This window comes from Geospiza fortis, unplaced genomic scaffold, assembly GCF_000277835.1.
Source record: "Geospiza fortis unplaced genomic scaffold, GeoFor_1.0 scaffold10, whole genome shotgun sequence".
NCBI lineage: Eukaryota > Metazoa > Chordata > Aves > Passeriformes > Thraupidae > Geospiza > Geospiza fortis.
Genome location: NW_005054326.1, coordinates 5,468,670 through 5,481,323, shown reverse-complemented (window position 1 = coordinate 5,481,323; position 12,654 = coordinate 5,468,670). Strand labels below are relative to the sequence as shown.

Genomic DNA, 12,654 nt, shown 5'->3' with positions numbered 1-12,654 from the left:
TAGATGTGCATTTAACCTCCACAGAGGAAAGGCTTAACTGTGTTCAGGTGTCAGTAAATTTAATTTAGAAAGTGTTTTCAAGTGAATATCATAGGTCAGTGAACAGAGTTGCCTTGGTAACAAAATCTAGTTGGTAATTTCAGGCACGGAAATACAAGTGGTGGGGAAGCTTCCAAGGCATTCTCAGAGTCCTGGTCAGCCAGAGGGATGTCCTGGTCAGCAATCCCTACAGGAGCAAGGAAGCCCTGGTGAGCTGTTTCAGGGTCTGGAAGGCATGAGCACTACTGAGAAACAAGCAGATATGCACACACAACCCCCAGTGCTCATGCAGGAGGATTATTTCCCTTTCTTGCCTTCCTTTATCATAATGGAAAAAAATAATTGAAAAAGATCCTCTTTCTCTACTGACCATAGTACAGCTTGAATTAATTGCCCAGATACTAAAATCCTACTCAGATTTTAGTGTCTGGGCAATTAATTCAAGCTGTATTGTGGTCAGCACCCAGAGGCACAAGCAGGCTGTGAGCAACCTGACAGGAGGGGTCAGTTGCTGCCTGGGACAGCTGCTGGAGGGGCCAAAAGCCTCAGAGGAAAAGGTGAAGCAGCAGCAGTGCCCGAAGGCTTCATTTATAAACCCAAAAACTCGCTGCAAGAATTTATTTATAAACCTAAAAACTCACAGCAAGACAGGCTTTCCTCAGCCAGGAGAGACACACAAGCTGTCAGCAGAAAAACACGAGAACGAATTTTTGCCTTAATGAAAAGCTCAATTCAGTCACTGCATTCTCTCATAAGCTGCTACTCCTCACACACATTGCAAATAAAATGCTGCCTAACATGTTCTTTAAATCAGAACATTCCTCTTTGTTTAATTTACTAGGATTAGCTTTTCACTTTCTATTAGGTTCAAAGGATCAAGCATGTTGAAATAAAGGAAAATTAATTTTTTTTATTAGCTGCTGGTGTATTTTTAAAGTACAATTAAGCCCTCTAATTCCCCCCAAAATGTAATGAGAATTATTATAGTAAACTACAATATAATAAAATATGTATTTTAGATATTAAAATATAAATATAGCACAGGTGTGTCTGCAGATGCAATGCCAGCCACAGTAAGCACGTGCCTTCAGATTTGCAGCAACAGAAGATGCACATTGAAAATACATAGGACCTACTCTGTGAAACATTAATACAATGTCACACAAAAATCAGTGGAACTATCAGAAGTACAACAACCAGGTGTGAGGCTTCAGAGGGGTTTTTGTACACAATGGTTACAGACTTTTTTCTCTTTTTATCGTGGAGTGCCACCTGTTAACAGCACAGACAGTCAAACAGGAGGGGAAAGCCTGCTATTTGGGTACCCTCCAAAGCTCTTCTTCAGAGTGCCCAGATTTAAAGCATAATTTTTCACATTCTTAGGCACTAACACATGCCTTCAGAAATGAAATCTAAACCTCAAAAGGTATCACTTCTATTTCCTGAGCACGTGAAAGGAAACTAATACGCCTGCAGTAACATGCACAAATAATTGCTTCACCTCTTGACCTGCAGTCCTGATTTTCCATAGAGCTTAGAAATGTCACATTTCAATACACTATAAATATATTTCACCTCAGGAAAAACTCCGGTCTAGAGGGTCACAAGGCAAGTGAAATGTGAGTCCAGTCTTTAATGGATATATAAACATGTTCTGTTAAAACTGTGCAACACTTTTGGTGCTGGCAGCTTTTTTTCTTATTTTCACTGCATCGTGCTCTACTATCATAGCAGTCACTGCCTTGTGTGCAAGAAATATATATGGGAAAATCTGAATGTAAAGCACAAGAACCGTTATTAGCTCTACCAGAAGATACAAACACAGCTTATAAACTTGGCTAAGAGGAACAGAATTAACAGCAGTAAAAGGTTTATGGCAGGTATCTATGGACAAGATCCTCAGCTAACAGGGGAACATCCTTGAAAGGAACTATCCTTCAGTCTGGAGCTCACCATCACTGCAGCTGCACACCACAGCCTGCTGTGAGCACATCCAGCACACACTCTTCACTGCAAGGTTTCACTTCAGCCTCCCTCCTTCCCCATCTCCTTTGTTACAGCTCTCATCCTACCTGAAAGGGTGGGCTGGGAGCACCTGGAAAAGCCCTGTGATGGTGCTGACTGTAATGAACGGAACCCTCCTCTGCCCAAAGCCAGCAGCTGGCAGGCTCTTTGCACTAATTAAGTGGCATAAATGAGCAGCATTGCTGTCTGGAACACGAGCTGCAGACCTCATCTTATGTCCCAGTATGTAATACAAAGTCAAAAGAAAAATGCTGTGTTTTCACTTTCCAAAATACCACTCCTTATCTAGAAAGGATGTGCCCATAATTTTGTGCATGAGAAAAAAATAAACTACCTGAGCTTTATTGTGCGAAGTCATAAAACTGTAATCTAAACATACACATTTTATAGGCTGTGGTATCTTCACTAGCAACATAAGGAATATTTGTTTCATTTATATGCAAAAGGAGGACAAAGGCATAATGAACAAAGTGCAATAAGAGGTGCTGGGAATAGGAGATCTGAAGCAGACACCTATTAGCAGCATTTCGAAGCTGTACAGAAGAAAAATAAAATAAAATCTCTATTACTGAAACAGATGTTTCTGAGACAGGAAAGCAGAAGTAAGAATATCCCAACATCTGGAAATTTAAGTGGTAGCAAAAACCATAGGATTAAATTAAATAAAGACAATAGCTCTGAAATGCAAAAAGGGCATCTGGGAGGTAAACCAACTGTCAATGAATTAGCTGGAAATGGTAATTTTTAAGAAGATGAGCCATTAAAAAAGTACTTTGGCTTTCAGATTGTTGAACTGACTAGAAAGAACACATCAGAATTTAAAACTTTAAATTAAATAGTAAAGTCTTCTTGGACTTTATGTGAATAAATCCACCTGTGACTCTAAAATTCCAAAGCAGCACTGGAATCCAGATAAAAGAAGTTGCTATGTGTGCAAAATTTGGTATGAATAATCATTTTTACCTGAAATCCAACCCTGTGACCAGGAGTACTGCGACAAATAAGAAGTTAAGGGGTAGAATGTACTACTCTACTGCTGCACCAAGCCACACACAATTCTACTTTGTATTTCTATATCACTGCCAAAACATCACAGAGAGCTGTGAAGTAGCTGTCCCAGGAGATAAATGTTTTTCAGATGATCATCCTGTCTCCTTTTGTTAGGCGCCTCATGTAAGCCAAACAAGATAGAACACTCTTAAAACAAGACGTTGGTAAAACAATTTTCACTGTTGTTTCTAAGAAGCCATCAGAATTTTTTAGTCAGTTATTTGCATTTCTGTTATGTTTAGCTTAAATATGTGGTGCTTGAAAGAAGACCCACATTTTAGGTGCAAAACACAAGTATCACCAACTAGCTAAAGGCGACGCACGCTTTTGAGTTAATATTTCTCAGATGAAAACCCAAGCACTTTGTTAACACTCATGTTAAATAATTCAGCAATTTATTATCCTTTATTTTTCATCCTCTTAATACCTGCACAATGTTGCTGCCTGCAAAGCTGGCCCGCCTCCAGATCCTGCCTCTGAGCAAAGCCTCATTGAAGAGGTGAGCGAGCTTCCGCTCCATCTCAGCCCGGAACACTTCCTCCTGAATGCGCTGGTCAACCACACCCAGGAGAACTGCATGGCACAGAAAACAGCCCAAGAAAACAAATCCATTAGTAGAACTTCTCAGTTTCTTCTCCACAACTTCATATCAAGCTTTGAGTCAACCTGGGACAGCTCAGGGATAACTCGAGAGCAGCTGTATTTAAATGGGAATTCTGACCTGTTCAGGTGGAGGTTACTTGGTGGAAAAGGGAAACATTTGGTGGGAAAAGGTCAAAATAAATAATCTGGGGGGAAAAAAATTCAGACAGAAGATTTTTTTTGAACCTTAACCAGACTAGACAGACCCAGGATAATAAGGAAACTATTTCAATTCTAAAAATGCATAAAACCATGAGAAACCAATGAATTTTTAAAAACTGCTAAAAGAGAAAACTTAGTCTAAATTGTCTGCTTCAACTAATTGCAGTAAAAAGTGTTGTGTTCAGAAGTGATGCCAAGTTGGAGATGGGAAGGGCAAGGTTCTTGGAGAAAAAGTAGAACAGCAGCAGATGAATGAAGCTGTGTATTCAAGTGCAACTTCCCCAGATAAGATTAAGAAATATGCCAATCACAGCACAAAAAAACAGTTTGCAGCCTTGCCTACTTGGCAACCAGGTACCCTGGGTCACTGGGGCAGTTAATGCTGAGAGGAATCCCTGAAGGAAGAGGAAAAAAAGGGTGAACTTTTACTAGCAAGATGGCATCCACTTAGAGAAATGTGGAGTGAATTCTTTTCCCCTCAAAATAAATAATTTGGGGGAAAAAAATTCAGGCAGAGGATTTTTTTGAAACCTTAACCAGGCTAGACAGACGCAGGATAATAAGGAAACAATTTCAATTCTAAAAATGCATAAAATCATGAGCATTCAATGAATTTTTAAAAACTGCCAAAAGAGAAAACTTAGTCTAATTAGGCTGCTTCAACAAATTCCAGTCAAAAGTGCTGTGTTGGAGATGTACCAACACTTGTGTACTGAGCTGGAGATGGGGAGGGCAAGGGCTCAGAGTCCTGGAGAAAAAGTAGAACAGCAGCAGATGAATGAAGCTGTGTATTCAAGTGCAACTTCCCCAGATAAGACTAACAAATATGCCAATCACAGCTTAAAAAAAATGGTTTGCAGCCCTGCTCACCTGGCAACCAGGTACCCTGGGTCACTGGGGCAGCTAATGCTGAGAGGAATCCCTGAAGGAAGATGAAAAAAAGGGCGGACTTTTACTAGCAAGATGGCATCCAGTTGGAGAAATTTTGAGTGAATGGAGCAGTAGTCATTCAAATGATCCAACTGAACAACCCTCCAGGACAGCAAACCAACTCACTGCTGACTGCATCAAATAAATTTAGTTCTAATTCTCCTCCACTAAAAATACACGTACTTTTAAAAATCCAGTTTTTCTGTGTTTCCACATTTATTTTTTAAGTGTAGAGCTTAATAAAAAGCCACCAGTTAGATAAAATCAATTAAATATAATTTTAATTTTTGAAATTTTTAAACCAAATCTATTAAAGCCACTTTTTCAATTTGAAGCTTTCACTGCAGATATCAGAAAAAGGAAACATTTTCATGATTTGTCACTGAGATCAACAGTGTCTGTCTTCTAAATTCAATCACAGACTAAGTATCTCAGAATTAAATAGCAAAACAGACAGTGACCTAAGGCTATTATATACACCAGGCAGAAAACTGTTCTTGCCTGTGTATTGGGTTTCAGTATCAATAAATTATGTTTAATAGCATGAATTGTATTCTACAACAGAGGGAGAACACTGTATATCCCAGCTTTTTATGACTACTGGGATACATGCACATATATCTGGGTAATTTGATATTAAAAAATCTTTACATGCATGGATTCTATCATTTCCCCATGTCATGATTCATTACCCTTAAAATACAAAACACTGACTGAAAGCAATGACTCAGCCAAAGTCTGCCAGCTCTTCCCAGAATCCTGCAAGAACTGAGACTACAAAAATTTCCTCTGCAGAAAAAAAAAAGAAGCAAAAAAAAAGAAAAAAAAGTTGCTGCAATTGGCTTTCAAAATCTTACAGGCAGAAGTTTATCAAAACCCAAGGGAATGTGATTTCAGAGCTTGAAGAACCCTTTTTTTACTGCAGGAGCTAAGGGAATTTTCAGCAGCAATGGACAATCCTAAGGCTGAGCAAGAGAGGGAGCAGGTGGAGCCAAAAAAGCCAACAGAAATCTCTAAGGAAGGATGCCAATGGTTATAAAGACACACATAGGAGCTTTTCCCACATCAGTGAGCATTATCTGAAATTCTAAATCTTTCTTCTCTGAAACAAGCCACGTGGGCATCAGAAATTGAGGTGCAATTTGGTTTCCTGATTAAAGAGTGAAGTGGTGATTGGTGGGAAGAAATAGAGAAACCTGGAAAAAAGAGTAAGTCTACACAACAGGTGAACTAGAGGTGATAAAAGCTGTAGGAAGACAAGAGTGCATCCACTGGGGCACCTGCACCCTAAGAACAGGTTTGGTAGGCAAAACCTCCTCACCAGTCAGGCTTAAAAGCACCAGGTAAGACCTACAGCAGGGAGGCAACCTCAACAGCCTTTGAGCACCTAAACATGAGAGCTCAAGCACACCTGCAAATTACAGAATAAAACACTCAGAAGACTTTGGTGGGAGGCATCTTCTGTGAACGAATCAGAAGAGATCAATGAAATGTAATGAAACTTTTTATGTACTCAGAATTCATCTATTTTCACTCTGTTTTATTCTGGGCATGTTTTGGTAGAAAGTGTCACACAAATAAAATTTTAATTTTCACTTAAAGTAGAGATCTAAAAATCAATGTGGCATATTGACAACATGCAGAGTAGATACTTTATGCCTGACAGTCTGAGCTGTTTCACTAAGAATGAACTGCCTTATAGACAAAAAGTGCTTTGTGTGCATTATCAAGGAATTTCAGTAGTTAAATCTAGACCAGGGATTTATACTTCCCAGATAAGTTAAATCTAGACCAGGGATTTATACTTCCCAGATATTCCAGGTCACTGGGCCTTTGGTTTTAGAATTTATTCAGCTCAGACCATGTTATTACCTCATAAAAATGCAGCACCCCTAAGCTATTGATATTTATGCAGGTTAGATATTCCACTACCAAAACTAATTGCACTTTTACTTACTCACAGAGACCATACATACCTGTTCTCACCCAGGAAGATTTCATCAACTGGGACACGTTAAGCTTAGGATAATGAAAGGCTGAAGAAAAAACAGAATGGAAGAAAAACATCCATAAGAACAGTTTTCTAAACAACATACACAAAACCAGAAGCCACTACATAATTTATACTGTCAGCAAGCATCTTATTTACACAGATGCATTTCTGCTCCTGAGGCAATGCAGACACAATGGCAAGGGAAGTGCTCCCAATGTACACTGCTGAGTTTGTCTCTAACAAAAAGAAGCTAAGTGAAACAGTCAGATTTATTACGTGAAAGACTCCAAGCTGCTGCACCGAGGTCATTGCTCCCAGGAATTTAAAAGCTCACTGTCTGAGCTGTGACTCTTACTGAGCCAGCTGCAGGATCACTCTCTTGCTCAAAGGCCAGTGAGGCAACTCCTGAGTGCCTCAGGATATAAGGAAAATAAGACCTTCTCTGTGGCAGAAACTATGAAAAAACAATAAAAGTAAAGCAGAGAACTAAACATGTATGATTTGTGTTCCAGACTTGTGCAGTTTTTTTTACAAAACCCACAAACAACCGCATGTAGAAACACTGCTGTAGACAAACCTCATGGCTTTTCTACTCGGCTTGGTGGCTCCAAGCTTTCCTAATTTCTCGGATTTTTCAAAAAAAAGCTCTGCTCTAGAGGGAAATCCTTGCCCCAGTAAGGAAAACAGCCTATTTCTACTGACTTCAGTATAGATAAGATTTTTCCCAAGGTTTCCACTGGAGAGCAGTAAAGACATGTTGGGAAAGAAATGAAGATGGGGGCTGGGCCAACAGTTTCCTCAAGGGAAGTCTTAAGCTTCACTATGGCAATAAGGAAAAGGAATGGTCTTAACTTTCTCAAAATATTTAATCCAGATGCAGTTTGCTAAGCATTATACAAAGGTTAATTTTTAAACCATTTCATGAACAGAAAGAACGCAGCACATAACAATTAAATGACCTGACCCATGCTGGATCAATTTAGAATAAAGATGTGTACAGTTGTGGACTAGTTTGCCACTACTCCACATTTCAGGGAAGTAGAAAATTGAAGTTTTTCTAATTTAATGATGCAAGAATTTGTAGACAAGCTGTTCTCTGTCAGTGTACCAAAAATCTGATTCTTTTGCCCATTAAAAAGCTTAGGAATTTTTTGGTTAAGGTAAAAGCAAAAGAATCATTAGTTACATTTTACCTTTTATTTTCACAGATTTATAACTAACTCCTATTGGAAGAAAAAAATAAAAGAAAATTTGGTTATTCCACCTTTATTTCAGTAATAGCACCACTAGCTTCAAGATGATCACCTGGCAGGTACTCTGTGACTTACTATTCAGAAGGGTGTTGGAACATGGTCCTTTTTTTCTGAACAGGAAACACTGGCCCTCTATGCAAGTGATCACAATGCATTACATTTCCAAAACTCTCAGACAAGCAAAAAGCACCTCAGAGTCCATTTAAACACACCCATTTATTTTTGGCATCCTGCTACTCGATTCTTCTGATTGTAGCTTTTAGATTGAAATTCTATTTACTCTAGTCATGCAATTGTTTACTTCAATTTAGAAATGGAAGCTGAACAAAAAAAGCATAAACTAAACTGAAAACTGATTCTGCTGTTTTCCAATGCATGGAAAGAGCACGATAAGGAAATCAAAAACCTTCCCGTGACCATAATGCTTTGAACTCCTAGCAATTGTGAGTCTTTTTCTTCTTTAACCCAAAATCATGTTTCACTTCAATACTTACTGTGGTCTTCACACTTTTTCTAATTAGTACTTGAAAATGATTTAATTCATGCAAATTGCTGCGTGACTATTCATTTAAACTTTCCATGGAATTAATGCAACTTAAAAATAAACCAACTTGAGCAGAAAATCTTGACATTGAAAAGGAAGATGTGCTGCTGTGATCACTGCCAACTAAGACCAGGTTCTAAAACCTGACAAAGAATGCTGAAAACTGTCAGAACTCAGCCAATCCAGGTTCCACTTCTTATACCACAGGTCACTCTAGTGTCTCACTGACACACAGACCTTGGGCTCATCTGAAGTCTCAGCACTGCAGTAAGATCAAATTTGCAAGAGTTCTGATGTCCTCTGGAACTAACAATTACAAACAGCACTGACTGATTGTTATTCTGAGGGGGAAGCTGGATAGACAAAATGCAATTATTAGCTAGATTGCAGCTGGTCTGCTAATGACTCTGGATGCATTAATGAAGTAGATGCTGGCATCATTAGAAGATGCTAACAGGGACCCCTGGAGCACCACACTGTGTAACAGCATCGATTTGGGGCTGAATGAAAAGGGAAAGGGTCACCTGCTCACCCAGAGACCTACTGACAGCAGTCTAAAGCACACCACTCAGGCAGCACGGCCACTGCCAGATGTTCTAAGGATCACTCTCTCCAACAGATGTGTGGGACCATGCCGGATACAACTGGTGTCATGCTGATCGTTCTTATTTCTGATCAATGGAGAACAGTAGTAGAAAGCATGGAGGGAATGCAGGATTTGAAATGAGAAGGCATTAAATGAAAAATAAGATTCCATGCAGATACTGGGGTGTGGGCAATAGCGCATTAAACAGACACACATTGTGTCTGTTTAAAACCTGATCCAAAATCCACCCAGAAAAAAATTGCCAAATATTTCTGCAGTCCTTGGACCATATAATACAATCTTATATTTATCCTATTGGCCTTGCAACATCTCCAAGACAGCCAAAATAAATGCCATACATCAAAGTGCTACTTAGAACTGAAAAAATAGCAAGTCCCAAGGCAAATCTCTCTACTCTCTTAGGACTTGAAGCCCTAAGAAAAACAAAGAGCTTTATTCAGGGTAAGTTCATGAAGGCAAATATTGCCATCTACTCCACAGCTAGCCTTTACCTGTCCTCCAAGAAATCTACTCGCCATAAAGAGATACCAAATATAAAGTTTCCTGTTATTTTTAATGAACTAGCATCCAAACCCTGTGATTAGACTTGGTTTTCTTTCTGCTGACTTGTAGGTCATGACCATCTAACCAATTTCCAATCTGAAACGTGAGCTGTAAGGTGGACAATAAAAAATAAGGATGAGAAAGGTGTAAACTGGACCTGTAAATTTGAATAGAAGCATGTTGCTCAAGTCACCTAAAAGTCTTGTGAGGAAAGAAGAAAGTCTGGAAGTTTCCAGGTTCTGCCATTTTGACAGCCCTATTCCTGCAAAGAACAGTCCACATCTGCCAAACAACTTTCACTCCTGATCCTGACTCTATGTGAGTGGGGGAAAAACTGACAAAGAATTCCTGGTATTAACGATGTACTGCACAGGAACAAACCACACAGTTAAAACTAGAAACAAGACATTATTTATGTGAATAAAAACCATGAGAGGATAGTGTGTGAAAGGCAATGCAAAGTGAACAAGTGGCAAGGAGCAAATACACTCCTTGGAACAAGGCTCATATTTGGGATATTGATGTCATGATCTCACTTAATGTAGAGATGCACAAGTAGCTTTTTTTGGGTATGATCAACTTCAACTCCCAAGTTAGGGGTTGAGTACTGGCACTCAGCTCATCCACAAATAATTTCTTCAGATGCAACTACAAAACTTACAAGATCATGCACAGAGTCCTTAAGGGAAAAAGAAAAGTCACTACCAAGAGTATTAATTGTTACCATGCCTGATAAACTAAGGCACAAATGGCACAGAACAGTATGGCATGGAACATTTCATATTTACATATGAACACTGACATACATAGATGGTTTACATGTAAATATCCAACATTCCTAGAAAAAAAAATCACACTGAAAGCAGAGGTTTGCATATTAATCGGCACAGACCAAAGCAGCTATATCAATCCAAGGTGTTGTAACACTTTCCCTGCTACAGTTGCTCTGTAGAGTTCCGGGCCTAGAAAACAAAAACATTTAGGTATCTCCCTGCTAAAGAAGCTTTGAGGATCTGGCTGTTGGTCACCCTCAACGGTCTGCTGAAGATGATGTTTCAGGAATGATCTGCCCAATGCTGCTAAGCCTTTGGACAGAATTTTTGGCTCTGAATCTGAAGATCTAAAAGCCTTAGGCTCAAAATCCAGTCACAGAAGCAGTGTAAAAAACTGTAGGAACAGCTAAAAATAACTGGCTGTGGTTGTCTCACTGATAAAAGAGTCTGAACTACATTCATCATTTCTGTGCTTGCTGACAGAAGGACCCACAGCTCTAGTAATCTGAGAAACTGTGTTCCCACTTTGCCAACTTACCAAATAGCACCAGAGCTGGTATTCCACAACAGTGCCTATTAAAGCACTGCTGAGACCAAACTAGACCAGTTCAAACCCAAATGTGCTGTCCTACAAAGGGATCAATCTATAGTAAATGTGAGTTCCTCTAACAGCAAGCAAGTCAAATGCTGACATTATGTTCCTTAATTTAGGACACCTTATCCACCAAATCCTCATGTTTTCTACACTGCAGTCTTAGGGAAGATCTCATAGTTCCTAAAAATCCTGAGCTCTCCACTCATCCTACTTTACTTTGCTTTATAATTGACATGTGAGTGATCACAGGGCTCCACTGGCACTGGCACCATCCCCACTGACCAGGCACTGCACACATGCAGGTAACAAGCACAGGGACAGCTCCTGACACGAGCATTAAAGTAATTTCAAATTTCCTAAGTACCATCAGGAAAGGAAACTAGAATCACAGAATTGTTTGGTTTGGAAGGGACCTTAGAGGTCATCTAGTTCCAAGCCCAAGGAGAACTATGTACATTCATCTTTAACAGGAATGTCTTCCCCCTATGACCAGCCTCTCTTTCAGGCTACACCAGCCTTGGTAGAAAATCTGTTATCACTTAATTGCACTGTAGCTCCATTGCACAATCCAGAAGATGGATTCTCAGCAAGGGGCAACCTGCAAACGCACAAATATAATTTCAGAATATGTGGACAAGACTAAAAGCTGTAAGAGCCAATGTAGGCTCTTATATCACAGGAAAAAAAGGGTCCCTCAACACCAAAAATATTACTAGAGGCTAAAAGCTACCTAAACTCAAGCTCAAATGCATAAAAGAGAGGACACAGAGTAAAGAGAGGTGTCTTTCAAGCAATCAAGGCAAGAGCAACGGTTTATTTGCAGTGAGCAATGAAGACCATAGCCCACAATGTGAGATGTTCTGGGGCTTCCAAGATAAAAAGAAATGCTGGTCATCTGTGGACAGGGATTCTCAAGACTTGGTCCTGGCTCCACTAAATAGACCTACCACTGCACAGAGCTCACACTCTATGTGAGACCAAACAAGAATAGAAATGCTTAACAGCAATGTGTCAACAACTTCATACATCTTTTAATTATTATGGGAGTGGGGGGGGGGCAATCAAAAATGCTGAAAACATTAAATAAAAAGCTTCAAAAAATTAGTGTGTTTAGAGTACATCCAGTAAATGGGAAGTATCCTGTGCAATCATCTTACCTAGATCGAAAGCTGCTAAGGAGAGCAACTTTTCTGTTGACAGTGACTCTCTTTACAGTATTTTCACTGACATGCACAGCTGCATAATGAACACCAGCTACAATTAGACCTGATCTTCCACTAGATATTTAACTATATGGTAAAACTCACTCTGTCAGATGTTATGCATCTCTACAGCTCACAGAAATAACTCCAAAAATTAAAAAGCATGGTGAGATAGGAGAAATGGGGAATTAATGGGCTGAGTCAGTGACACCCACCAGCAGGAAAGGCAAGTACTATTCTCCCATGATCTTGCTTATGTTCCTGAGTCATCTGAAAAATCTAAAATCTAATATAAG

The 12,654-nt window shown here is 39.4% G+C and overlaps 1 protein-coding gene across 1 annotated transcript in view; it reads right to left on the bottom strand.

The window, feature by feature from the left end:
* KIAA1549 (KIAA1549 ortholog) overlaps positions 1-12,654 on the bottom strand; it is a 74,003-nt gene that overhangs the window by 47,688 nt on the left and 13,661 nt on the right. Inside the window, exons 6-7 of the mRNA XM_031057017.1 lie at positions 6,825-6,884; positions 3,542-3,687 (exon numbers count right to left, since the gene is read on the bottom strand). Of these exons, the coding sequence (XP_030912877.1) occupies positions 3,542-3,687; positions 6,825-6,884 (206 nt within the window). The remainder of the gene's footprint in view (positions 1-3,541; positions 3,688-6,824; positions 6,885-12,654) is intronic.